Below are 26,707 nucleotides of genomic sequence, written 5' to 3'. Positions count from 1 at the left end.
GCGCCTCGGCCTCCCATTGGGCAGCATGCGCCCGCCGCGCCGCATCCTCTTCCTCTGATTGGGTGGCGCGGAGGGGCAGGGCCTCCAGGGCAGGGCTTGCCGGGCGGCTCTGCGGGCTGCAGCCGCCGCGGCTGGGGTGGTAGGTGGTGCGCGCGCCTCGGCGTCGCGCCTGCGCACGAGTGGGAGCGGCGGCGGCGCGGGGCTGAGGCGGCGGGAGGGTGACCGCGCATGCGTGGCGGTTGTCTGCGGCGCTGAGGGGGCAGCTATGGCTGCCAGCGCCAAGTCCTTCCTGGCTGATGCGGGCTACGGCGAGCAGGAGCTGGACGCCAATTCCGCCCTCATGGAGCTGGACAAAGGTGGGGCCGCGCGGGCTCGGGGCTGCCGCCGGGCTGGGAGCAGGAGTGGGGCTGCCTGACCCCCGGGTCGCCGGCGCGCTGTGGGGGTGGCCCGGCCCGGCAGTCGGTCCCCGCGGCTGGGGGCTTCGTCCGTCCCGCTTCCCGCGGGCGCCGTGGTGGGGCGGGTTGTGGAGGAGCGCCGGTGTCGACAGTCATTGCTGTTGTCTCGTTTAGGCCTCAGGTCTGGCAAACTCGGGGAGCAGTGTGAAGCCGTCGTTCGTTTTCCCAGGCTCTTCCAGAAATACCCTTTCCCTATTCTCATAAATTCAGCTTTCCTGAAGCTAGCAGATGTTTTTAGAGTGGGGTAAGTAACATCAGTTAGTTCCCATCCGTTCCAATCTCTGATCCATAGGCATGCGTTGTGTCTTGGAGTGCTGCTGTGTTGGAGCCTGGGCAGTCATGGAGTGGTTTTGCTCTCCTGGTAGTACCACGGTGGTACTTACTCAGTGGAGGGCAAGCTGTGTTCGACTGAAGCTTGCTGTCCTTGTCTCTAGTGGGCTTGAGTGGCTGTGAGTGATGAAGGACACGTGGCTCCTTCCCATCTGTCCAGATTTGAGGATTCACTTGCTGACAGGTGTAAATTGTGTTTCGTAGGCATGTTCAAAGTCATCATTAATTAACAGGTGAATGATCACATGTAAATTCCATCTCTAAGGAATGTTAATAACAAAGCCTGAAGTATAGCTTTTTCAAGTGCCTGATGTCTAAATGATGCATGTGATGGAACTGGAGCTACTTTGTAACAGCTTACAAAACTTACCTGTTGCTGTTGTGGAGTCTTCACTGTTAGCTCCAGGAAGGAAAAGAAAGTCATTCACAGCTGGCAATGGTAACTAGACTTTTCTGTGTTAGTCCTGGATGTGTTTATCTGGTGGAATTAGATCCCTAAGTGTGCACAAAACGGGTACCTGCTTACACTCTTCCTCACCGGTGTCAGCAGTTCATTTCCCTGGAATTGGGCCTAAATTGGATGCTACCTGTACTAGATAATTAAACGATAGTGTGTTAATAGTCTCTCTTTTTACTGTATCTACTTGAATATAATGTTTCTAAAGCATAGGCCTTGTCTTGTTTTAATTTACCCTTGGAAGTTTTTTAAAAATAACTTTTTTTACAGTGTTTGAATTTTTATTATAAAGCAGCCTGATAAAGAAACGTGTGTCTTCCAACAGAAACAACTTCCTGAGGCTCTGTGTGCTGAAAGTTACTCAGCAGAGTGAGAAGCACTTAGAGAAGATCCTGAATGTGGATGAGTTTGTCAAAAGAGTTTTCTCAGTAATTCATAGCAATGATCCAGTTGCTCGAGCTATTACACTTAGGTATGTATTATATAAATGAACCTAATTTACTTCACATTTCTAGCTAATTAGTATGGTAGTCTGAAATAACAAAATCTGCATCCACCACGAATGAAATGTAGGAGGCGTCTTATACATTGCTTATAGAGTTAAAAGCAAAGACGTTGGTCTTTAGAGGGAGTGAATGATAAGGGTCTGTGATCAGAAGAACACGATTATTAACCATTTGTGATGGTGAGAATTTTGTGGATGGCTCCAGGCAAAACAGAATTTGCAGTGTTGAAATTTTTTGTACTCAAGGAGGAAAACGAACCTGTTGTATGCATAACCCAGACAGTAGCTATATGCAATACATCCTGTGTTGCCTATGATATATTTAAATCAGGACCAAAAGGGAAATGCTTCCTTATGTGTCAAAATAATTTTTGTGGAATTGTAACCGAGATTTATTTATGTGAACCTTGTTATGCTTGCACCTAGATCTTTCATTTATTGTTGCCCTAGAAGTTTACTGCTTGTTGGTCTCTGAACAATAACTTCTAAGGAAGTGCCGTTGTATTATTGATTGCTTTGGACTTCCTGGGAATCAAATGGAAAACCAAAAAAAATTAAGCTATCTTTAATACCACTGTTTGGCTGCTTTTGTGTCTGTCTCTCTAATGCTATCCAACATGATCTTCTTAACTGCTTCTTCCAACTCTTGTGCAAGTGAATTTAAATGTGAAGAGAGCACTTTTCTTTTCCCCTTTGTATTCTTTTCTATCCACCTGGAACTGTTCCTGATTTCACTACTAAAAGATGGGAGACAGTAACAGGGGTTTGCTTGATTAGCTTACATGTCCATTTTTTTCACCTTTTGATAGTCTATTTGAGTTTATACTTCCATGCTCTGGTGTCTCAATTCTTTAGATTCAGTATATCTACATGTTTTCTGGTACCTTCACTTCAGTATTCTAACATAAGATAACAATTGTTGACTGGTATTGAGGGCTATCTTTACAGACTGCTAAAAATCCCAGGAATCTGTTAATTTTGAAAAAAATAATTAAATTACTGATCAATTCAGAGGTTGCATTAAGTAAAAAGTTAAAATTGCTGTTGATTCAGCAGTTTCAGGTGAAATTCTTCAGCTGATTTTGGTTTTGTCCTTCTTAAGTAGTGTCAGTAAGAAAGAACATGCTGAAAGAAAGATCTGCTAAAAAACCCTTTGTGCCTGTGAAACTTTATTTACACAGAGCACTATCAATATTGGTATAGAACTCTTGCTAAAATTACCATCAGTGCAAATCCTGCATTCATTGTTCTGTTAATTGGATTATGCTAAATATGTCTGAAAAGTATCTTAGAGATACCCTTAGCAAATAGATTGATTTTTCTCCTTTTTTTAACAGTTACACACAATGCATTGCACTATTTCCAGTAATAACCTTATTTCACATCAGCAAAAGGTCTTAGAAACAAATGGTGAAAGTCAGGTATTTGTTTGCTTGATCATGGTACCACTCTAGAAACTGCTTTTGTAGCATGTGGTTAAAATTTATGACTGTTCAGACATTTGTCACTCACTTCTGCAGTCTTCAGTGGAAAGAGGGCTAGAAAAGGTGGAAACAGTTCTCTAAACCTTGTTCTTTTTACCCTCCTAGACTACCACATATCTGAATTTATATCACATGATACATCACGCTTCATGTGTGTCTGAAAATAGCTGTCAGTACACTTTCATGTTAAATCTGTTGTATTGATATCAGAGCTTGAATGTAAAAGCATCTGAAAAATACTTGTTCCTGATGCTGTAGTGCACTCTTAATTTTGTAAGAATCCTTGGTAAGTTTATTGCTGTGCCTATTTCAAACTAAAAGGAGTCAAAATGTAATATTTTTTTTTAATTAAACTACTGACATAAGCCACATGACAAGACTTCTTATCTTTTATTTATATGCCTATTTTTAGCATTTGTTTGTTTTTGTAATATATGTGAAAAAGCACGTATTTATATAAAAATAGTCTTCTAACCAGTGCTTCTACACTTCTGTTCAGTTTCATCTTGCATTTCTTCATGATTATTGTTCTTCCTGATTTTGCTGTGATTTGTTTCTGTAGGATGTTGGGCAGCATGGCGTCTATTATTCCAGAAAGGAAGAATGCACATCACAGTATTCGTCAGAGTTTGGATTCCCATGATAATGTGGAAGTTGAAGCTGCTATATTTGCTGCTGCCAACTTCTCTGCACAATCAAAGTAAGATGTAATTTTTTTTCAGTTTCTTACATTACAGAGATTAGAAACTCCGTTGCCACTGGCACTCACAAACTTTAATTATTCCTTCTGTAGTGCTACCCATGTCATTTATAGCAGAACATTTAATTGCATGCAGTAACAGTATTGTGAGGAAATCTGAATACAGGTTTTAACAGATATTTTTTTTTTATTCCTAAATAGTAATGGAAAGCTCGTATATATGGGAATGCAAAGTGGAATAGCAATTTTAATCAAGGATTATTTTACAGAAGCTGTTAGGGAACAAAATGTAGGGCTGCTTGTCACCAACACATTTTTGAAAGCTTCCATTTTATCGTACAATCACGCCTACATGCAGGGGCTCTAAAACAACAGGTCTTGGCAAGCACTCTTTAGTGAAAGTTTTCATTGTTAAGACACAATGTTTGGTAGTACAGTTAATTTTTATTTTTACTTCTTTTATTTTTCATTTCACCTCATACTTTGTCTTCTCTACAGGGATTTTGCTGCCGGAATATGTAATAAAATCAGTGAGATGATTCAAGGTACATATGTATAATAAATGATAAAAGGGAAAAGCTCTAATTTCTCTTGAGAATTCTTTGTTAGCATTCTGATATCCAATCTTTACATATGGCTGTTGCCCTTATCCTCAAATGATTCCAGTTTTTAAATTAAATTAGCTAACCAATAATCCAACATCTGGCTCTCATGTCCTATTGAAAATGAAGTTCTCAAAACACCCGTTTAGTAAAGAATAAAAACTTATCTATAGTATGATGAATAAACTTGCACAGATTATCACAGGTTGCTTCAGATGAGTTAGTGTGCATTACTTGCAATAAAGCAAGGAGCAACCTTCTCAGAGAACCATGGAAGTGCTTGATGCCGCTTTCATTATGCTGCTACTTAGTAGATGAGTTATCTGAAGCTGATGCAGGTGTCTGCACAACCTACATTCAGCAGTGGTAGCAATGCAGATATATTGTGTGCCTCAGTATTGCCAAAAGCCAGTACAAAGGACTAACATTCCACCTGTGTTTCTCTTCCTTGTTGCAGGTTTGGCCACTCCTGTGGACTTGAAATTGAAGTTGATCCCTATTCTGCAGCATATGCATCATGATGCTAGCCTGGCCTCCAGCTCCCGGCAGCTGCTTCAGCAGCTGGTAACATCATATCCCTCTACCAAGATGGTCATCGTTACTCTGCACACTTTTACTCTTCTTGCTGCTTCTTCTTTGGTTGACATTCCTAAACAGGTAGTTCTTCCTGATTCATTCCTTCAACTTAAAAGTGCAAAGTACGCTTATAAAACCCCTTGGATTTTATCAGATGCTGAAAATAAATTGTAAAGGATATGCTAGGATGGGTTCTGTATGTGCTAGAGAAAGAACACCCTGAGAATTGTTGCTGCTGGTGTATTTCTTTGCCCTATCTGGTCCTGTTTCCAGGTGGGCTCATCAAACACCAGAACCTTTCTTTACGGATCATAACCTTTCTATCTTTAAATCAACTGGAATTAAAATGAACGACAATCAGTTGGTATTTAGGAAAGCAAACACCCTGACTTTTTCTGCAAACATTTCATTTTACCTGTAGAACCTAGGCTTCGCTTCTCAATACTGTAATTTTCTTGGGTTTTGAGTGTCTTTTGCCTTCCTTGCATGCAAGCAAATGAATATTTCAATAGTGTAGAGTGCATTTAAAAATGTATTTCTTGAAGAACTCTGAGGAATTTCAATCTGTTCCTATAATTTAAGACTATGAACCAAGCTGTGGGAAAGCAGTGATGGAAAAATACAATACTTTTATGTTCTGATAATGCGATTTCTGGATCTAATTTATATAGCAGGTCTGAACACGGTGACATTTGAGATTCATCCAACTAACCCTTCTAAAGTAGTCATGAAAATCTACCTCCTTTCTTTCAATTCTGTACAACTATAGAAGGCTGATGTCCGTTACTGTTAGACTAATAGCATTGATCTGCCTGAAATGTTTTTTGTATGGCTGATTTCTGTATTTCAGGAGATGCTTTTGATAATACTGATTCTATGCCAACTGAAATAGCATTAGAACACTTGATGTGATTTTTGTTTTTAATGATGATAACCATTGTGATTTAGGCTGTCTTTCTGCAACACAACAGCCAATGCTGCTTAAAAGTGATGTAGCCAGCGTAGGCATGGAGAGCAAAATCATGGCCAGCATGTTCATGCTTTCATGTGCTGGCTGTTCTATCTCTGTAAATTTGCAGGCAATGAACACAGCAAAAGAAGTGCAATTAAGTATCACTTAACTTGAGAGAAATGGTTTGGGGGGGGGGGTGGGCAGGGATTTTTTTCTGTTTGGGTTTTTGGCATGTCGGTTTTGCAATGTTAACTGCAGATCATGCAGACGCGCAAATTAGCATCGAATGCCCAGAAGACTTGCTAGTAGCAGAATCATGACAGTATAAGGTGTTTACTGAGCTTCTCGGGGATGTTTTATATTTCTGCGAGTGCTGAAATAGCTCTCAAGGCTTCTCAGGGGTGTAGGGTGATGTAGAGAAGGATGTGTGAACAAGGAGTGCAGGATGGTAGAAATTGGCTGTCAAACTGTTTTAGCTTGCCATAGCATCAGAGCCTAAGTAGGACTTTTTCCTGTGGCAAGCAATCAGACAGAAAGTCAAATTGGTTTTGGCTGAGTATGCTCGAGACTTCTTCACAAATACTTTTGAAAATACTTCCTTCTAGTAGCATCTTTCTTAAACAATGAATTTACTTTGCAGATCCAGCTGTTGTTGCAATACTTGAAGAATGACCCCAGGAAGGCTGTGAAGAGGCTTGCAATCCAAGATTTAAAGTTGTTGGCCAACAAGACACCACATACATGGAGCAGAGAAAATATTCAGGTTTATAAATTTCTTTAAGGTTTATTATGAAACTTTGCAATTAGTTTTAAATTTTTTTTCAGAACAATTTTGGAGATAAAGGAAGGAAGAGCGTACATCTCCATATCCTAAAGTCAGGTTACTCTGGATATAGAGTTCATAGAATCATAAAATATCTTGAACTGGTTGAGTTGACCTATAAGGATCAAAGCTGAGGTATTATAACTGAGGAAAGGCTTGTGTAGTACTGTACGGAAATAATTTTTCAGTCTCACAAACGCATCTAAGATAATAGACATGGGAGCTGAATGTTTACACGAATCTTATAAATACTGGGTATATATTAATACCTTCATGTAAAAGGGAGAGTCTCTGTGCTATTTGTTAAAGCATGTCATCCAGCAAGGTATACTTGAAAGGACAAATGTAATTCTGACTTCATTTCTTAGGATTAGTAGCTCATTTTCAGTAGTATCCTTGTAGTTCCTATTGTATGAATGAGACCCTAGAAGCTGTTTATAGTGCATCTGTGTTATCTGGGGAAACAGTTGTTACAGTGTAGATAGTATTGCTGCTTTCTTTCAGTCACAGTTACATAGGAACATTTTTTTCTCCTTGTCTTTTTTTCTGGTAGAAATGACAATAGTAAATAACTTCAGGTTAGATTAATGGGAAAGTAAATATTTCAAGAACTTAATGGCACAGGCTTATAGCTCTACTTTTTTCTGGATCTTTTTTTCTCTGTTTTTACTACTCTTGAAAGCTACTCTTGATATATATGCGGTTGGACCTTAAGGCAGCTGGGAGGAAAAACTATGTGCGTTTTTGTTAATAACCATGTGAGAAATAAAGCATGTTTTGCTTTGTCTCCAGTTGTCAAATAAGATTATTTGGAGTGTGCAGAGGTTTTGTTTTGGTGTCTTAAGGTAGGTGTCCTGATGGTTGAAATGCATGTGAAAAGCTTTCAATTGTTGTCAGACTAAACCAGTGACTGAGTTACAACAAAATTGATGGACTGAAGCTTGTTAGTGCTTGCTGCATGGCGTGTAGAAGTGATAGTTTTTTTCTGACTTCTGAAATATAAAGCCATTATTTTGAGTAGGGCAACTCTTTTCCATATGTTTAAATAACTTGGTAATGGTTATACAACAGGGACTAGAACAGACCCTCATTTTCTCATAGAAAAACCTGCTTGTATCTTTTTACCAACAAGAGTAGCAGTGGTGTTAATGTCTTCAGCATTTTGGGTTGGTCTGCGTAGGTCAGGTAGGAGAGGCTTGGTCTTTGTATTGTGGAGACTTCACTGATTTCTAGACACTAGCTTTAGAAGCTGTTGCTGTTGACATAGCAATCCTGCTGATTGTGAAGGTAACAAGCAGTCTGCGGCCCATCCTGCTAATTCTTTTGTGCTTCTGGCATTCTTCATAGTTACTGTTTCAAGTATGCTGTGTGAGTGGTGATCTAATAGCACTGGAGTAAAATACCAGTTTCTTGGGAGACATCAAGACTCATTTTCAACTCTAATCATTGTATCTTCTTCTGTCTGTTGATGCCATACTATTCAGTGGGTTAGCAGAATACTACAATGGTATGAATTACAAATTTATTTAGGATTTAACACTTGCACCATATAAGAACATATATATGCCTGGTAAGAACACTATTTAGGGTTTTTATTAGTTCTGTGGAACTAATTCTATGTCATTGCTTTTCTTTATTGAGTTACTGGATGTTATCATTCAGCCTTGGTACTCTCTGGGGCAGGACATACTTATGTTTTCCATTTGTGCCTCATGCTGACTAAAAAAGCCTCCAAAACCAGTGAATGACTACATTGTGGACAGTGTTGGCATAATGCATCTGAGAACAACATATGTTTTAAAAATTATTCTGATATCGATGTGATAAGGCCTGAGGAGATCTGGCAAAAAAACCACAAAAGCGTGACAGGAGCTCTACTATAAACACGTTAAAAAATGAAATACGCTTCAAGATGTTTATCAAGAAACTTAAGCTGTATTCTGTAGGACACCAGGACTGTTACAGGAAATGACACTTTAAACTTCACTCTTGAGATATATACTTACATAGATCCCTGCGGGTTGTTATAAGGCAAAGTAATCAGTAAATATTGACGTATTTAAGACTGGGGAACTGTCTTAAAATCTTTTGCAATATTTGATCAGTGAGACCCAATAATATTTTTGCTACTGATTTTTAATTAATAGATGACTTCTAATCAGTGTTTCCTAGTATATGAGACCCACTCTCTTTTCTGCAAGCCATGTCCTCTGTCTTCTAAAACAGATGCTTCAGCACGTGACTTCTGACTTTTGATTTCAGTATAATATTTTCTGTGGGAAAATCTTGACTCTCACAACTTTTAATAGAGAAGTGCAACTATTAATACAGATAACTCATGGGACTTCCTTTCCTTTGTATCTTTTGTCCTGCTAATCTTTAGGCACTCTGCGAATCTGCTCTTCACACTCCTTATGACAGCTTGAAACTGGGCATGCTGTCTGTTCTTTCCACATTATCGGGGACCATTGCCATTAAACAGTACTTCAGCAGTGCTCCAGGTAAGAAAGCCAGATTAAGTGACTACCTTTGGCATTTCTAATGGGTTGGCTATCTACTGATAATTGGTTTCATCTAAACACTTTGTAGCATATTTTTAAACTTATTTTTGAACTTCAGAACACTAACTGAGGGTCAGACTGTGTTCATCTTATATAAACTTAAAATGGGATACTGTATACCCATGAATATTCATGGTCTAAAATTTTGTTCTGGATTTTGTGGGTAAATAGCTATATGAAAGGGGTTTTTACCTTTGGGTCTTCAACTTTTTTTTCATTTTATGAAGAAATGTAATACCTCTCAAATAGCTGACCTGCATTCTGCTTAAGGTGCATTGAAACCATGGTTTTGCATAGTTTTTGAGTAGCATGGAGACTTAATGGTGCAAGAGTAGGCTGGTATGTTACTGTGGCACAGTGAAGCTATGCTACCCTTTGTGGGAATGACCTGCTCTGGTAGCAAGTGAACCTTTCTGCCTTGTGACTATATTCTGGAGAAATAGAGTTGGCATTTTAAAGTCGTTCAAGGTATCTTGTTCTTAAAATGATGATCATACTTTTATTTTTTCTTCTTGAAAGCCCAGCTACTTGGGCTGCAGAGTTGGAGAAAAAAAGTACATGCTCTTCAGTCATTCTGGCATGTCTTAATGATTAATAGGCTCACCAGCTTTTTTTAAGCAGATGCAATATTTCTGAGTCCCTGAAACATTAGCCTTCAGACCCAGATATTCTTTCTCACGTACGTCTAATTTGTATAATGTTCAAGAAAGGAGGGAGAGCCTCTGTTTGAGTGTGGGGAGAAAGAGAGAAAGGTATGTTTTCATCCTACCCTTTAAAAAATATGGGGGAAAAAAACCCTAAGTCAATATAGGTTTGTTGTTTTGGTGGGTTTTTTAATGAATATGCTTGAAAAGATCTGTGGTGTAATTATGGATTGTGATATTTTGTTTGCCCTGTCTTTACTTAGGAACGACAGCTACAACCGCGAGATCGCTTGATTTAGTAAAACTAGCACAGGAGTGCTGTTACCATAATAACCGTGGCATTGCAGCTCATGGCGTGAGAATTTTGACCAATATATCAGCCTCCTGCCAGGAAAAAGGTAAATGAAAGCAATGACAATGAAATGTGTCTGTTTAATCAGGCTTATGCACTTAATGCCCATTAACTGGTCTTGTCTGTGAACCTGTCTGTAAATCTATCTGATCCTTGATGCTGGTTAGGGGGAATGGGGACTATAACCTAGTAGAAAATATTTGGTATGATTTTGTGAATAGCTGGGAAGATTCCATCTTAATCTAATTTAAAGAAAAGTACTGGGCGCAGTAGAACTCGTGTTCAATAAATGCTTGTCTTACCTTTGCTGTAAGACTAATGAATTGATGTCAACATTTTAAAAAATATCTTTGCACAAAGTCTGTTGCAAAAGAATGTGGACTAAGACTTGTGAATGTCCTGTTAGACTTATGCATGCTCTATAAATGTCATGGTGTGACTGCTGAATAGTTACCCAAGACACGGCATGGCAGAATTGTTTCTAAATCAAAATAAGGTAAGGCAGAAGTATTAGGAAGATACTTACCTGTCATGACTGCAACACCAGTGCAAGCATTACACCGTTTATGTTCAGAAAACATAACAGGGAACTAACTTACCTTGCTTTTCTTTTCTTTTCTTAGATCTTCTGCCTTTGGAGCAAGATGCAGTTTTTGGCTTAGAAGCTCTTCTTGTTCTTTGTAGTCAAGATGACAGTCCAGGAGCTCAGGCAACCTTGAAGGTGACATTACTGTTGCTTTCCCCTAGCACAGCTTAAGTTACAGTAATAGCTTGTATAACAAAGGCTAGCATGCACCACATGGTGGAAGCATAACATACTGGAAGGAAACAAAGATTTTTTTTGATGTTTTGCCTGTAATCAGGGCTCAGATTGGTAGAACAACTGAGCACAACTATAGTGCAATTTGTGGCAGCTCTAGAGTAAGTTGACTGCTTGGGGCAGGGAGAAAGGGGGAAAGCATTCCTGTGAGAGGAACAGCTATAGGGATGGAGGTGCCTCTGGAGGACAAAGAATCTTGGAGAGAACCTGCTTTTTGGAGATGGGTATGCAATGTATGTGGTTACAATGTTTGTATAAACTATTATTTTTATTTTCCCACTTCATAAGCAGTTACCAGTAGTTTTATCTAGTTATTTACCTGTAAAGGCTGGTTGTATGAGAAAGAAGATTATTGTTCTTGAATTTGTGATGTGTTTTTGCACTGTGAGCTCAGGGACAGAGGCTTGGGCTCTTAGAAAAATCTCATCTTTTGTAGAGTATATGGTTCTGAAAATACCAGATCTATATTTCTGCAGTCATACTTGCAGATCAGTGTGTTTGGCTTTGTATTTTTAAGTAGACATTGTGCTTACTGTACCTGTTGATTGTGTGAATTGCAGATCACGTTAACTTGTATGGTGAAGCTGGTGAAGTGCCGTCCTCACCTGAGTCAGTCAGTAGTTGAATCCCTGCTGACTCAGTTGCACAGTGCCCAGGACACTGCTAGGATTCTCATGTGCCACTGTTTAGCAGCTATTGCCATGCAGCTGCCTGTCTTAGCAGATGGGATGCTGGGAGACCTAATGGACCTCTATAAATTAATTGGACAATCTGCCACAGATAAGAAACAGGAACTCTTGGTAAGACCTCCTGGTGAATAGCTCTTGATGGGTGAAGTCCATATAAACTACTGTGGATGGATTTTATTTAAAAAGGCAGCTAAGCCGTTTGTTATGTCCAAGTTGATGTGCCAGTCTATAGTAACTGTTTTCAGTTTTACTTCAACTTCTATTTCTCTCAGTGTTCAATGTGAAGTAGCTCACAGATGGAGCAGAACTACGCAGTGTATTCCATTATATTTTCCAGCAGATGGCACTGCTTAGACAAACCTAGCTACTGAAATTGGGGGAATCTGTAAAATAATGGTTATAGAAAACCAAAATGGCATTTTGCTCAATTTACATATAGTACTTGGATGCCCATGACTTCTACTATACTGTGAGAGATAAAAATGCTTTTTTGACATCCGTTTGAAAATGTATTTTAATTTTAAGAAAGAAATCACAAACTTCATCTTAATTTATTTGGAGCATTTGAATTACCTCAGTTAAAAGCCACAGTAAAGAGTCTTTAGGTGACAGATGACTTTCACTTACAAGAAATACTTGGGTTGCCATAACAACTTGAAAGAAGTCTGAAAAAAGTTCCTCAGTTAAAATGCATATGTAATTTTCTATGTAGTTTTGAGTCCAAAATCAGTCAAATAATTTCTGGTAGTTTAGGAAACAGTTGGCTTTTTTTTCTTGTTTTCTTTAGTTCCTGATCTACAACCTTCTTCACCCCTCCACTCTTCCTTAGGTTTCTCTTGCCACGGTGATATTTGTTTCCAGTCAGAAAGCTTTATCTTCAGAAATCAAAACTGTTATAAAACAACAGCTTGAGAATTCTTCCAATGGATGGACAGCCTACAGGATAGCCAGACAGGCTTCCAGAATGGTAAGTGAAAATACCTGGAGGAAAATGGTTTGATGTGGTTGGGCAGATGCTAGTGACTTCTTGGAATTAGAAAAAGAAAATAAGGAAAATAGTAGGATTGGGGATGAGGAAATGAATGTGGGGTCAAAAAAATATTTCCGTCTTAATTTCCTGGAATGCTGATTCAGATATATATGCCATTTAGCGTAGTCATCCCATCAGGTTAGTTTTTCACTTGTCTTTTTGAAGTATTTGAGAAGAATGTAATGACCTGGTACTTCCTTGAGCACATGCCTAATCTGCATTGTGTGGCTGTTCTTTAGGAGGTGATATAGGCCATCCTGATGTCAGCTTCTCCAATGTGAGGGAAGGAGAAGACACAGTTTCCCTTTTCCCTTCAGTAAAGTCACAGTTGGGGTCAGAATTATGTAGAAACCCTAGTATGAGATGCTGGGATAAAAGTAAATTTTGATATTTGTTTCTCCTTTTGTTGAACTATTTTGTGTAAATAAATACTACGTTTTATACAGGCTGATGCTTCCATAAAATAAACATTTGTGCTTCTACTTAGTGTTAGGAATGTCATGATCAAATAACTGGAAGTTTCAGTAATTCTATTTATAAAGTAAGGGTAGTTTTGGAGATGTTACTGTTTTCTTATTTGTACTCGTTTCATAGAAATCCACAGCCTTCTTTCATGTCTCCTCTTGGAAACATTCTTGTCATTACAGGGCAACCATGACATGGCCAGAGAACTGTATCAAAGCCTGCTGACTCAAGTAGCTTCAGAACACTTCTACTTCTGGCTGAACAGCTTGAAGGAGTTCTCCCATGCAGAACAGTGTCTGACAGGTTTGCAGGAGGACAACTACAGCTCAGCACTTTCTTGCATTGCTGAAGCTTTAAAATCCTATCACAAAGGAATAGCATCGCTGACGGTTAGCACAGATCTTCTACTTTAGTGATGATGTTTCTGTATACTGCAGCAAGTCTTTTTTGGTTTCTCTTCTTAAACCTCTGACAAGTTTTTAAAGACATCGGACATCTGCCAGACTCTCTTTCTGAGAGGACTGCAGGGAAGATTTAGTTGTAACACACTGCATCTTCAGAGGGAAGATCCTGTAGCTCAGCTAAGTGTGATTAGCTAGACTTATCTTCCCCCCCCACCCCCATTTCTTCTTCACCCCCCACTTCCTGCCTTGATCAAATCATATGGTATGTGACAGATCTTTTTAAAAGTTACAGTACTTAAAATTTTCCACTCCTTGTCTTGGCTGAATAAATACTATTGTAATAATAGGACATCATTCTTGAGATGTGGAGAAGGGTTTAATTGCCTTCCTCCCTCTTGCTGAGTTCATGTTGACTTGTATTTGATAATGTGATCCTATAGAATCCTAACAACACTGCAACACCAGTTTAGTGGGAGGAGAGAGGACAATTCAGTCTCATCAAATCAACAGAGTTCAAATGGTACCTGCTTTTATGCAAATACTTTCTGCTTTTCTGAAGTGGTGAAAATGCCAAGAAGCTGTGTGATGTCTGTGAATGTAAACAAAAAAAGCATTAATGAATACAGACCTTCAGTTCTTACTGTTAAGTGGCTCCTTAACAAAAGACTATCTGGCTTCACACAGTGCTTGCTTTCATGTTTTAGTTTGCATGAAGAAACCTTTACATACAGTTTTTTGTATGACTTTTGAATGAAGCTGCTCTCCCCCTGCCCAGCACTGGAACTGTCAGTGTTGTAACAATTCTGATATTAATGTTTAATAAAGTTCAGATATTACTGTTTATTAATAAAACTATCCCTGAATAATAAGCAGGAAGGATGTAAATTTTACACCTTTGTCCTTTGAGAGAAAGCTCCATTGTTCCTGAAGTATGTCTTTAACTTGTTGACTGAGTGAATAAGGCTTTTAATTCAATATTTCAAGATTTCTCCAATGTCTAGAAGACATTGAGGGGGGACCTCATCTAATTAGATGTTCATATTTAATACAGGCAGGAAAATAAGCTGTTTAAATAGGTCATTCTGTGATTCAGTAATTTAGTTAGCCTTTCCCTAGAGTTTAGGGGTTTTTTTCTGTTGAAGGATTCCAGTCATCTCCTCGGCTGACTTCACTTCCTGCATGTTGCGCATAGTGTTTTTGTGGGTGCAATACCTTCCTTGTGAGTTGTTGTGGTCCAGAATAGTAAGTACAGGTTTCAGAGGGCTAGAAAAGAGGAAACTGAGTGTTACTGCTGGCTGTTGCTGACTTGTTGCACTGCTCTGGACAAATTCCTAACCATGCTGCAGTGTATCAGTTGTGAAAGGAGCCAGTCACTGATTGTATCTACAGAACTCAGCATCTTGAAGGAGTGAAGTGCCATAACATGCACATGATAGTTTTACTGCTATAGACTTTTTCTGTCTCTCCCCTATGACTTTGCTGCTGCTGTTTTAGTGTAGGGCATGACTCAGCACTGTCGGTTCCAGACACCATTAGTGCATATCATGAACCCTGTGTAGCTTGTCTGCTTTGTAGCAGGAAGACGCTTTGCTGGTAAATCTGTTGCAGATATTTGGTCAGCCCAGTTTAGCAATGATGAAATATTTACAGTGTCTGATCTTGTCAGAAAATTTCTCAATTCCTTCTTGATATGCATGCAACTGTCTTGCATTGCTATATGCAAGATGCTCTTTCATGTGAGCTAGTCTGCTTGAGGAAAAAAATCCCATTACTTTATGGATGAAGGGTGTTGGGGGGGATGGCAGGGACTTATCATAGAGCATATTGGCCACAGTCCCCATCTGTCTCACTGCGTACTTATTTGTATAGTTTTTGAATAGGACCCGCTCTTTCTGGCGCAGAACATGCATCTTGTGTTTGTTTTTCACTGCTGGTAATCTAGAGAAGATGCAGAACTTGAACAAAGCATTAATATAATCATTGATTAAGTAGCACTAACTCCAAATATGTTGATAACAAGTGGTGGTGGTTGAAGAACTTGGCTGAGCCAAAGAACTCTGTCATTTTCAAAAAAGAATTGTAACTCATTTATTGCCCATGGCTATATGGGTAGCAGATAAGGTAAATTGCAGTATTAATGAGGCAAGCTTGTATTTCCATTTACAAGAATGGAGTCCAATTTGTGCTACTAAAAATGTCTGGATTTTCTGATACAAGTACTGGTACTTTACTCTCAATAAAAGCGTGTAGTCTCTGTAGAGCAATTACTGTGCAGCGAGATCTCTTCTACAGAGGGTTTTCTGAAACCACCCTTGCAGAATAAACTGAACAATTTCCATTCAAAAGGGATTTTTTAATGCTCTTGGAGAAATGAAAATGAAGCGATAGATAAGAGAGGCTAAATGGCTCAAGAGAAGAAATAGTCTTATTTCTTTGGCTGAAATCTAGTTTAGTGGTTGCAGTTGGCTGATGTTTTCTCATTTTAGTGAGTAGTGGGCCAGTTCTCAGTGGGTGGGATGTTTTGTGAGGAACTAGTTTGCTGCTTTCCTGCCAGCAAAAGTGGTTCTTAGTAAGGTTTTGGGATGGATTGTAACAACTTGATTCCAGAAGTAATCTTTTCTGGTGAGGAATAAAAAGCACTGGTGGAAGGTATGTGTGAGTTTAACATCCATTCTGTGAGTAAGAGAAGGTTCCAGTTCTTTGTTTTGCAGGTGGCTTTTTCCCCCCTAAAGGAAAAAAGTGTACTCTTCTCAAAATCCAGCAGTATAAGAAAAGATAGTAATAAGAATAAAAGTATTTTTTGCCTTAAGTAGTATCAAATCTCAAGCGCTCCAGCTTACTCCCTCCTGGGTGTCCTAAGCTGTCACAGGTGTTTCTACAAGTCAGATAAGCTCCCAAAGTCTTAGGGAACAAAGTTTCCCAGAACCATATATGCTAAATAATAACATGTCTACCATTATGGAGTTCTCTTACTTACTGTTGCTAGTTGTCACTGAACTTGTGTCTAGTCTTCATCAAATGCGAGGTTCAGTGCCTTCCTAATGTTCCTGTCTATTTCACAGTTAAAAAAAAACAAACCAAAGGTTGTATTACCCCTTCTGCTTGCTGCAGGTAACTTAGGCAATTCTTTCTTTTCTGGCTGATGCAGGGAATCACTTTTTCAGTCCTCTGTTTCAGTTTGCCTTACAATTCGGTGTGCTTTCCTGTAGTAAGGACTGTCTGGACTAATGTAACTTGAAGTCTAAGGCCTGGCCTTGGAGGAAGAGGAAATAGGTGCCCTAATAAATAGCATTTTAACAGCTTATCACATTTGTTAGAGGGGTGATTGCTTGCTTGAAATACAGCTTAGTAATTAGCTGACTTCTGTGTTGTTTATATTCAGTATGATTTAAATTAAGCAAATCTATTAAATGTAGCCTTAAAAAAAGGAGCTTTCAGAATTGAACTGAAGGGTTCTGTTGTCTCGTGAGACAGTTCAGTGACATTGTAAAGTTACTTTATCACGTTTGCTTTCAACCTAGATTGCCAGCATTCCTATTATTGTGTTTCAGGCTGCTAGTACACCACTTAATCCTCTGAGCTTCCAGTGTGGGTTTGTGAAACTCAGGATTGACCTTCTGCAAGCTTTTTCTCAACTTATTTGTACCTGCAACAGCCTAAAAACGAGTCCACCACCAGCTATTGCCACAACAATTGCTATGACATCAGGAAATGATCTCCAAAGGTGTGGACGCATCTCTAACCAGGCATGTATTCTTGTTCCACTCTTGTGCAGTTACATTATGGCTCTGGTGTGAATGTTGCTTCTCAGCAAACATATCTGATGAAAGAAAAGTGGTAGTAAACAGTTTTGCTAGATAGTGGGCCTTGGCTTTCACCTGTCACTATAAAAAAACTCTGCCTGTAGCAGGCCATATTTTGAAGTTGAGCATGTATGTACGTTTTCTCACACATTGATGCACACAGCTCCCAAGGACATGCATGCAGTTAAGCCACTCAGTACACTCAAACTTGCAAGACCTTTCACACCTTGATTCGAAACACCTCTGATACTGTGATTACACTTCAGGATCATAATGCAACTTCTTTTGATAAGTGTTGGCAACTCACTTGATACCATACAGAGCACCAAAGCAGTCTGCTTCTAAAATGCATGTACCCTTCAAGAAGGAATCAGTGGGTAGTCTTTCAAAGACAGAGCAGTTTGATTGACCAGTAGGAGTTGGAGGAGGTTGGTGGTCTTTTTCTTTGCTTTATTTTTAACCCAAAGAGGATATGTTGGTGATGCGTTACAGGAAAAATATCTGTTTAATGTGTGGACAATAAAAATCACCAAAGGAACAGGCTATCTGTGTGAAGAAGCAAGAAATTTATATGTTTTGCCAGAGTATGTTGTCTTACTCTTTCAGTGTTGTATGTTTAGTGTTTTAATGTGGTTTTCTGGATGTGTGGGGCTTTGATTTTGTTTTGATTTGATTTTTTTGACTAGTAACATTGCCTCTGTAGATGAAACACTCAATGGAAGAGTTCCGAAACCTGGCTACGCGGTATGGAGATCTGTATCAGTCATCTTTTGATGCAGACTCAGCAACTCTAAGGAATGTAGAACTGTATCCTTTTAAAATCTTAGAAATGGTCCACTTCCCTTCTCATGTGACCTGCGTGAAGCTTAGTAATCCTTTTTTCTACAAAGACTGGCACAAAGTCATCTTGAAGTTAGTAATGTAAAAATTAGGTACCAGTTGCTTAAAACCTATTTGGAATTGCCATACTATTGTCAGGAATTACTTTATGGAACAAATTACGACACAAAAATTGCAATAGCATAAAACTTGGGATTTTCATGGCTTTTGCTCTGCATTTACTAAAGGAGTAATGACTGCAGGATTACTTCACAAAAGCTAGAGAAATAAGGAAAAGTGCCAGTAAATATACTGCATGTCTTGGTTTAGGTGCCAGTTTTGTAAATCTTCCAACTCCTTAGTATTAAGATCAGACAACAGCAGAGCTGCCTGTTAATTTCACATGCAATAGAAGCTCTGATTTTGGATCCAGAATCTGCAAGGTATGTTTGATAATTAACTTTCTACTCTTTTGCTATTTTTTTCTGAATTCTTGGGGCTTTAAGCCTAGGAATTTGAAGAATGTTCAGAAAGTTTCTCAGTGGACTCTTCTAATTCTACTCTGGGCAGGCTTGAGGACCTGTTGCTGCTGTGCTATACCTGGCAGGCTAGGAACTGTGTTTTGAGTTCTGTATTTTATACAGATTTTGCTCTTGAGAGCACTGTACAGAACTTATCTTAAAAATAGGCTTATGTTAAAAGAAAAAACTACTTTTAATCTCTTCTTTAGCCACCTGTTTTAACTTATGTCATTGTGTGTTAGCTCCTATACCTACTGTCTGCACTTGTAAGCACACATTATTTTCCTTCAGAGTCCTGAAAATATATGCACTAAATTAGTTTAATCTCCTAATGTAAATCCATTGCCTCTGGCTCTTTTTAACAGTGAAGGTATACCCACCAGAAAATCACATTGAAGTACTTATGAATTGAATCAATCACTCTTTAAAACTGCCAGGCTGAGATTAAATGGAAGATAATGTGGATAAACAGATTTTTAAATGTATGATTTTTATAACTAAAAATACAAGCAAACATCTGAAGTGACTGTCCTCATGAATTAGACATTGTTTAGAAGGTGTATTAATCATACTTGTAAAAAGTATGAAGCCATGGATTTCAAAACATGGGATCCCTAGGACATGGAATTGTATTCAAAGCATGAGATTATAAACTTCCAGAATTAGTTTTAACTCTGGCTGGCATTCTTGCTTTTTCTTGAGTTGTGAGACTTTAAAAAACTTTATAAACATTGCAAGCTTAAATAAAAGCCAGTGGAATTAAACACTGCAGGCTTAAGTAAAAGCTAGGGGAATTAAGACCTGTAACTGCTTCAAGTGAGAGAAGGTGGGGACAGAAAGCAGTGGGTAAGCTGTAGTTAAGTAAAGGTTTAAATGTAAAGGGCAAGTCTTATAGTGGAAAGATAATAAGGGAACAGAGGAAACAGTTTGAAAGACAGTTCGTTCTTAATGGATTTCAGGTTGTAACAAAGGCTGATCTTGTTGGACCCATTCGGGTGCGAGAGCCTCCTATGTCACGGTGAGGAAAGTATGTTAGACAGGATGAAAACTTGTTTTGGTTTGGGTTTTTTTTTTAGTTTCCAGGAATATAGCTCAAATGGAACAGCACATGTTGAGAGTGAATATGAAAGAAGAATGATGTCTGTATTTAATCATGTACTGGAAGAAGTGGAATCCCTCAACAGGAAGTATGCTCCTGTGTCTTACTTGGCAAGTAACAGTTTTAAATGTATAATTCTGTAGACTAAGTTTCCAAAGACATGGCAACTCAGTATATTTGTGGTGGTCAAGAAACTGAAGAGTGCACTTGATCAATTAACGTAACCTCTTGCTGGCACAAGTAGTCTCTATGAAGACTCACTACTTCAAAAATACTTCAAAAAAGGTTCTGCAAAGGCATTTGTAACCGTACAGATTAAAAATAATGTTTTAAAAATTCTGATACTAAGAATATAGCAGATGCTGGTAAGATACCTAAAAGTAATTGTTCTCCTACCACACACAGCACTGGAGGGTCCAGCACTAGCCTAGCTTTGGCTGGTGAGTCGTTGGCAGTTCACCCTGTGTTTTGTGAGTATAGCATTTCCCTTATCAGTGCAGGTCATCAGAGAACACAATGTAAAGTGTGCTGTATGCAAACAGTGAGCTGTAAGTGATAACGCCTTTACGGGGCTGGTATGGTTTCTTCTTTTACTGTTGGTGAACATCATAAAACTGAAGTGCATGTTGATGGGAATGAGGTACTTAATTTGTCACAGCTGGCATCTATTTGCCTTCTTTCTGAATTCAACAGTCCTTACCAATTCCAAATAGAATAGAAGAATGAGTAATGTAAAATATAGCGAAGGTAAACCCTGTAAACTTGGTTATCACCAGCTCCGTATCAGTGCAGCTTGATGACTTCAGTAGCACTCCCTTTGCTCATCTGAGCCAGAAGGATGGTGTGGTGCAGTGGGGAAGAGACTTAAAACTTAATTATTGCACTGCATTAAGTTGTGGTAGGTGCCGGTCTTGTTCGCTTGGAGAATTGTTTATTTCAGAATTTGTGTGTGAGGGTTTTGTGTATGAGCATTTCAAGCAGATCCTGCTCTGCTGACCATAACGCTAGGACTGAAATTATTTGGATTTTTTCTTTTTCTTGGCCTCCTTGTTTTTTCCAGAGCAGAATAACTTCTTCATGAAGGGCAGAATATAAACAGGCTGAATGTAGTCATCGTAGCAGCTGTTGCTCTATGACTGTATCAATATATTTCTGGACTTCTAGTGGAAACTATTGCAGTTTTCAATAGCATGAGTAAATGTCTTTTTCCTATGCTATGAATGATAATTTTTTTCTCTACTATTTTGGTTCTGTTTCTTACAGCATACAGCTTGTCTGTGCGATGCTGTCATTGCATTGTTGAAGGTACCCCTTTCATTTCAGAGGTACTTTTTTCAAAAGCTGCAATCTACAAGCATTAAGGTAAGTGTAATGCTCAAATGTGGCTTAAAATTACTCTTTATAGAGTCGTTACTTCATGACAAAAGTCTTACTGAAGGCACAAGGTTTCAGCATTTCTACTGAAGATACTTAAATGCAAATAGCATCTGGGTTTATCTGTTAAGAAAAACTTCAATAATATGTACATGTAGTCATTAAGAACTACTAGGCTGTGACTTAGGCAAGTAGGATTCAGTTCTTTGATTGCAAAGCCTTAAAGATAAAATCTAACTGGAGTTTTTGTTGATTCTGAGAATGCAAAGCTAAATAACATTCTAGTCCTGTGAAGGCAACTTCTATATATTTGTATTTATTTTTTTTTCCTTTAATAAAAGCAACGTTTACTATCTTGGAAGGAAATTGTGGTATTCAGCTGACTGATTAAGATTGGCTGTATGTGACCTTTAGTGGTTGCATGTTGTTGGGGTTTTGGGGGGCTTTTTTTGTGGTTGTTTTGTTTTTTACTTAAGTGCTCCTTTTTCTAGGAAAAATGAAAGCCTTGGGATTTTTAATGTTTACTTTGTGCATTTTACTACCTTGTTTGACTTAATATAGTTACCTGTGACTATTTTGTAGTAGATTTTCTGCTTCTTTTGAAGAAGTGCAATTAATGAAACTGATGTAAAGACCACATCTGGTATTGCTGATGATGCTTGTTAATCATTATAGTTACGAGTCTCAAATATATGTCTTGTGTTTCCATTTGCTGGTTTCCCTACCAAACCCTCTTTGGAAATTTTTCTATAAGGTGGTGTTCGGTTTCAGCCTTGAATTGCATTTGCTTTTCTGGAGGCATGAAATTACTTCTTGGTCTGTTTTCTTGTGTTTCAGCTTGCTCTATCCCCATCTCCAAGGAACCCTGCAGAACCTATTGCAGTACAGAACAATCAGCAGTTGGCCCTAAAGGTGGAAGGAGTGGTTCAGCATGGGTCTAAACCAGGCCTTTTCCGTAAAATCCAATCTGTCTGTCTAAACGTCTCTTCAGTGCTGCAGAGCAAATCTGGACAAGACTATAAGGTATGGATAGAACAGAGCCAGGAGGAGGCTTTAAGCTTTCTTTGCTGTGTTTTCCTGCTCTTTTGTTTGGCTCTGGTTAGTGGAACTTTCAGGTTGAAATGGATGGGTGGTTCTGTAATCTCACTCTTGATAGTTCACAAAAACTGGCCAGAGCCAGGCATAGTGCACGGAAGGGATCTGGGATTTTGAAGTCTGCTGTGTGCTGATACCTTTTTAGTAACAGCTTTTCTTCCAAACAAAAGAGGCTTTGTGATGTTTAGAGCAAGTCATTAGGAATACGCTTGAGATCAGGAAAATTGAACCTAGGTATATATCGTGTGAAACTCCACAGGGGGGAAAAAAGGCAGGAGTAGATTATTCTCTGCCACGTAGTTTCTAGAACTTTTTGATCTGCGTTTTAAATTGGTTTTGTTTGCTTCTTCATGGGAATCGGGGGGATGGGCTTTCCAAATTAAATATTAGAACCTGAACTTTAGACATGCAATCTTTGATAAAACTGTTGACTTGAATTTTTATGTATTTCCTCAGGTGCTAATGTATGACATATAGTGAAAGGCCTGTTTTGGTGGTGTTTGGGGTTGGTTTTTTGTTTTTGTTGTTTGGGGTTTGCTTTTTCTTTTGAGGAGGAAAAGGAAAAAGTCATTTGCTTCTAAGAGAACAGGGCTAGGAAGTGTGTAATGTTTGTCTGACTCCTTACTCTGGGAAACTAGAACCTCGAGGAGAAAAAGACTTGCTAGCTACCTTGCTTCTGTGGATAGATATAAAAATAACCCATTCATTGATGAAAAAGCATGTCAAGCTGGCTCAATTGTGCACACGCATTGGTTTAGGAAAATTGAGGGTAAATACGTTTCTCTTTCTCTTTTCTCCTTCAAGTGGAGAACAGAAAACTTATTTTAACACGTTTATATAAATTGGCATTTTAACCTTCCATGTGTTCTCAGATTCCTATTGACAACATGACCAATGAAATGGAGCAGAGGGTGGAACCACACAACGACTACTTCAGCACTCAGTTTCTGTTAAACTTTGTGATACTTGGCACCCACAACATCACAGTAGAGTCCTCTGTAATAGATTCAAATGGTATTGTCTGGAAAACTGGGCCTAAAACAACTATTTTGGTTAAATCTCTTGAGGATCCATACTCCCAGCAGGTTCGTCTTCAGCAACAGCAAGGACAGCCACCATCACAGCAGCAACAGCAAAGAACAGCATACTCGCGGTTTTAATTCCCAGAAATGACTCTGTTCTGGTCAATGGTATTATAGTTTTTTCTTGGACACTCTTGGTTTTTTGAAAGGCCTACAATTTTGATCTTCTCCTAGAAAGTCTTGGATGCCAATTTGTTGCTTTTTAAATTATCTGGGGTAGGTAAACTTGGAATTTGATTCAGCAGAAGCAACTCTGTTCAAATTTAGAGTTGTGCTTTTCATATAAGAATTTATATCTGATCACTTCTGTTTACAAACCCATTGCAGCAGGCTCCGCAAACTTTGATAGCAGGGGACAGGAAGAACTCTTTGATTAGTACTTTCTCTGCTTTCTTTTGTTGAAGCATATAAGTTCTAATGTTAGGCCTACAGAGCATCAGTAAACACTTTGGCTAGTTATACAGAACTGAATGTGATACCAAGTCTGTGTCTTTTAATGTGAAGTAATTGGCAGGAATTTCCAGGGATTTTTTTTCTGACATTTAATAGCAATTTCCAGTATTTGGCTGGTGTATGTGTATTATTACAATTCATCAGCACTACTTAATGCATGCATCTGAAAAATAAAAAAGTTGCAGCTCATTTCTCATACCCAGTCATTGTAAAGGGAGGAGACTGCCTGAGGAGTTGCTGTCTAGGGAGTCTTAAAATTCTGAGGCAGAATTTTACAGGTGGGAACAATTAACTGTTTCTCAGGTGATATAGAGAAGATTACTGTGGTGTTTTTAAATCTTCATGCATCTGTATTGCCGAAGGCTTTGGTTTTGTTGGTTTTTTTGTTTGCTTTTTTAAGAGGGAAGTTAACTTGCAAGTTACCATTTTTTTAAAAAACTCCTTTGTCTTCTAAAAAGAAATTTCATATACCAAAGCTTTGTAATCTTGTGTACTCTTTGACCAATTTAGTAATCTTAATTGTTACTTTTACAGGATAACTTGAAGGAGAATTTTACCAATACTAGAAATTGATTCAGAATAACTTTGGAAATATGCTGCTTCATACATAGTTTCCTTGCTTTCTTTGAGGTGCAAAGGGCTGGACTCTGCCTGTGTCTGGACTCATAGATCACATAATGTACTTCACCTGGTCCTCATAAATAATCTCTGCTTATCACTCTGCAGGAAAGTAGGGCCCACTTGCTTGGGGAGGAGGAAGGGTGGCACTTCTTACAGACTTCAGTTTGTAAATGGTTTAATCCCTTTCATTGGAGCAGAAAATTTCGTTGTTTTCTCGGTGAATTCTGAAGATACTATTACTTCAAATTGCTTTCACTGCAGAAGCTGACTAGAGCTTGCAGATTCTGCTTGCGTTATATGCAGGGAATATAACAAATTGTCGTAAGCCTAGGTTTCTTTGACATAGCTGGATAAAGAAGAATTTTCACTGTGTTTTCCTGTAATAGTTGCTTAAGCAATCAACTTTCATATTCTTGGCTGGACACTAACAACGAAAAAAAGGAAGTGATTATGATAGATTTCATAATATCTTGGTCAGGCTGTAATCCTAAGCAGAAAAGATGATTGGGATGCGAAGTAAAAAAAGAAGATTCAGAAAATTGGTGAAAGATTAACCAGCATACTACTTAAATCTGATTTTTATTTTGTACAGGAGACAAACTACCACTCCCCTTCACGCTGCCTGAGGAAAGTGGTAGTTTCTGTTCCCACTTTCATGTTTATATACTTAGGTTTGCATGTGTATATGTACATAGAGCTATGTATGCATACATGTATCTATAGCTGTGTATAATTATATAGTCCAGAAAGAGATGATTGAGCCAGTGTTGTGTATGCTGTATGTCGGACTGAAGATCTGAACCCTTTGTGGTTGGTTGGGTTTTTTCATTAAATTTTTAGATCAGTGCCTTAACCACAAAAACCTCCTTATTGTAATGCAAAAAAGAAAAAGACTAAGAGGTCAAACATTTTTTTTATTTTTTTTTATCCTGCATAGTGAATGTGTTTCTTGCTGTTATTGACCAATATGTTGCTGGAAACCTGTGATGGCGGCGTTCCAAAACAACTCTGAAATGAAACAAAATTTCCACATTGGGGAGCAGACTTATTTCCTAAATCTGCTGATGCTCACAGTGCAGAGCTAAACATATGAGAAACCTAGTAGAAAAAAGACTTATGCAGGGAAAGCCTGACCTGGCCTGAGGCTTACTTGTCTGTGAGCCAGTAAGATTAACCCTGAAGCAGTTGAAAACAATTGTTCCTTCTCAAAACAACTTTGTTCACCTCATCTGAGAGGCCACTAGAACTCCAGGAATGTGTATCAGTTTTGGAGCCTGGCAAATAGTAACTGAGGTCTGAAAATCTGGATGCTAGGTATGGGAGACCACAGGGTGAGGGTAAAAGTCTTCTGGAGAATGGCAAGTCATATTTCTTGGAAATTATCTTGTATAGGAGGGTGGCTTACTGTGCAAGTATCTGGATTTCTGACAGAAGGATTGCTCATGCTGGCTCATCTGTACGTTAGTTATGTGCATGCTGATCAGGACAGACCCTGGACCTGTTACTGAATGTCCTTTTATGTAAGCACAGTGTTTTATGTTATGTGGTGTTTGTAGTGAGGTTATTCTTTGGGTGTTTGGTTTTTTTTCAAACATTGTGTATGTTTTTTCCTAATACACTTGGAGAACAGGAACCAAGACTTTTCATAGAAATCAATGACTCGGAATACCCAAAGAAAAGTGAGGGTGTTACGGTTACAGCTCCAACAGCAGCTTTCTGTACATTGCTATCAGCAGTGAATGTGATCCTTGATTATTAGTAGAAGCAGGGATTGAATCTTTGGATATCTTGCTTGAATCCTGCATTCTGTTTGTGGTGCTCGTACTTGAAGATGTGCAACAAAGAATCTAGAAAGTACTTCTATGATATGGACATAAGTTAAATCCCCTTAGTGTTTCCAATAAACAAAGCAGTAACTTGATCAGTATGCATAGCTGCATGCTGATAATGGAAGACAATTCAGATCTTGTTCGCTTACTGGCAAAAGAAAG

The 26,707-nt window shown here is 38.7% G+C and overlaps 1 protein-coding gene across 1 annotated transcript; it reads left to right on the top strand.

Annotated features, from left to right (window-relative positions):
- The first annotated feature begins 218 nt into the window (after positions 1-218).
- On the top strand, positions 219-24,284 carry INTS7 (integrator complex subunit 7). The gene is made up of 20 exons (XM_040611762.1): positions 219-356; positions 570-699; positions 1,568-1,714; positions 3,794-3,931; positions 4,430-4,476; positions 4,991-5,190; positions 6,702-6,824; positions 9,268-9,385; positions 10,353-10,487; positions 11,065-11,162; positions 11,822-12,061; positions 12,780-12,917; positions 13,628-13,834; positions 17,401-17,595; positions 18,356-18,459; positions 18,846-18,914; positions 20,069-20,201; positions 21,355-21,453; positions 22,303-22,488; positions 23,433-24,284. The coding sequence occupies exons 1-20, from the start codon at positions 266-268 to the stop codon at positions 23,718-23,720; spliced, it is 2,886 nt and encodes a 961-aa protein (XP_040467696.1). The 5' UTR covers positions 219-265; the 3' UTR covers positions 23,721-24,284.
- The last annotated feature ends 2,423 nt before the right edge of the window (positions 24,285-26,707 follow it).

The sequence above is a fragment of the Falco naumanni genome, chromosome 12 (assembly GCF_017639655.2).
Source record: "Falco naumanni isolate bFalNau1 chromosome 12, bFalNau1.pat, whole genome shotgun sequence".
NCBI lineage: Eukaryota > Metazoa > Chordata > Aves > Falconiformes > Falconidae > Falco > Falco naumanni.
This window is presented reverse-complemented; position numbering and strand designations above follow the sequence as displayed.

Bases quoted from the DNA above. Each gene is read 5' to 3' on its own strand.
- INTS7 (XM_040611762.1), top strand. From the start codon at position 266: ATGGCTGCCAGCGCCAAGTCCTTCCTGGCTGATGCGGGCTACGGCGAG. The intron at 3,932-4,429 runs GTAAGATGTAAT...TCTTCTCTACAG, and splicing joins AACTTCTCTGCACAATCAAA to GGATTTTGCTGCCGGAATAT. The intron at 11,163-11,821 runs GTGACATTACTG...TGTGAATTGCAG, and splicing joins GAGCTCAGGCAACCTTGAAG to ATCACGTTAACTTGTATGGT.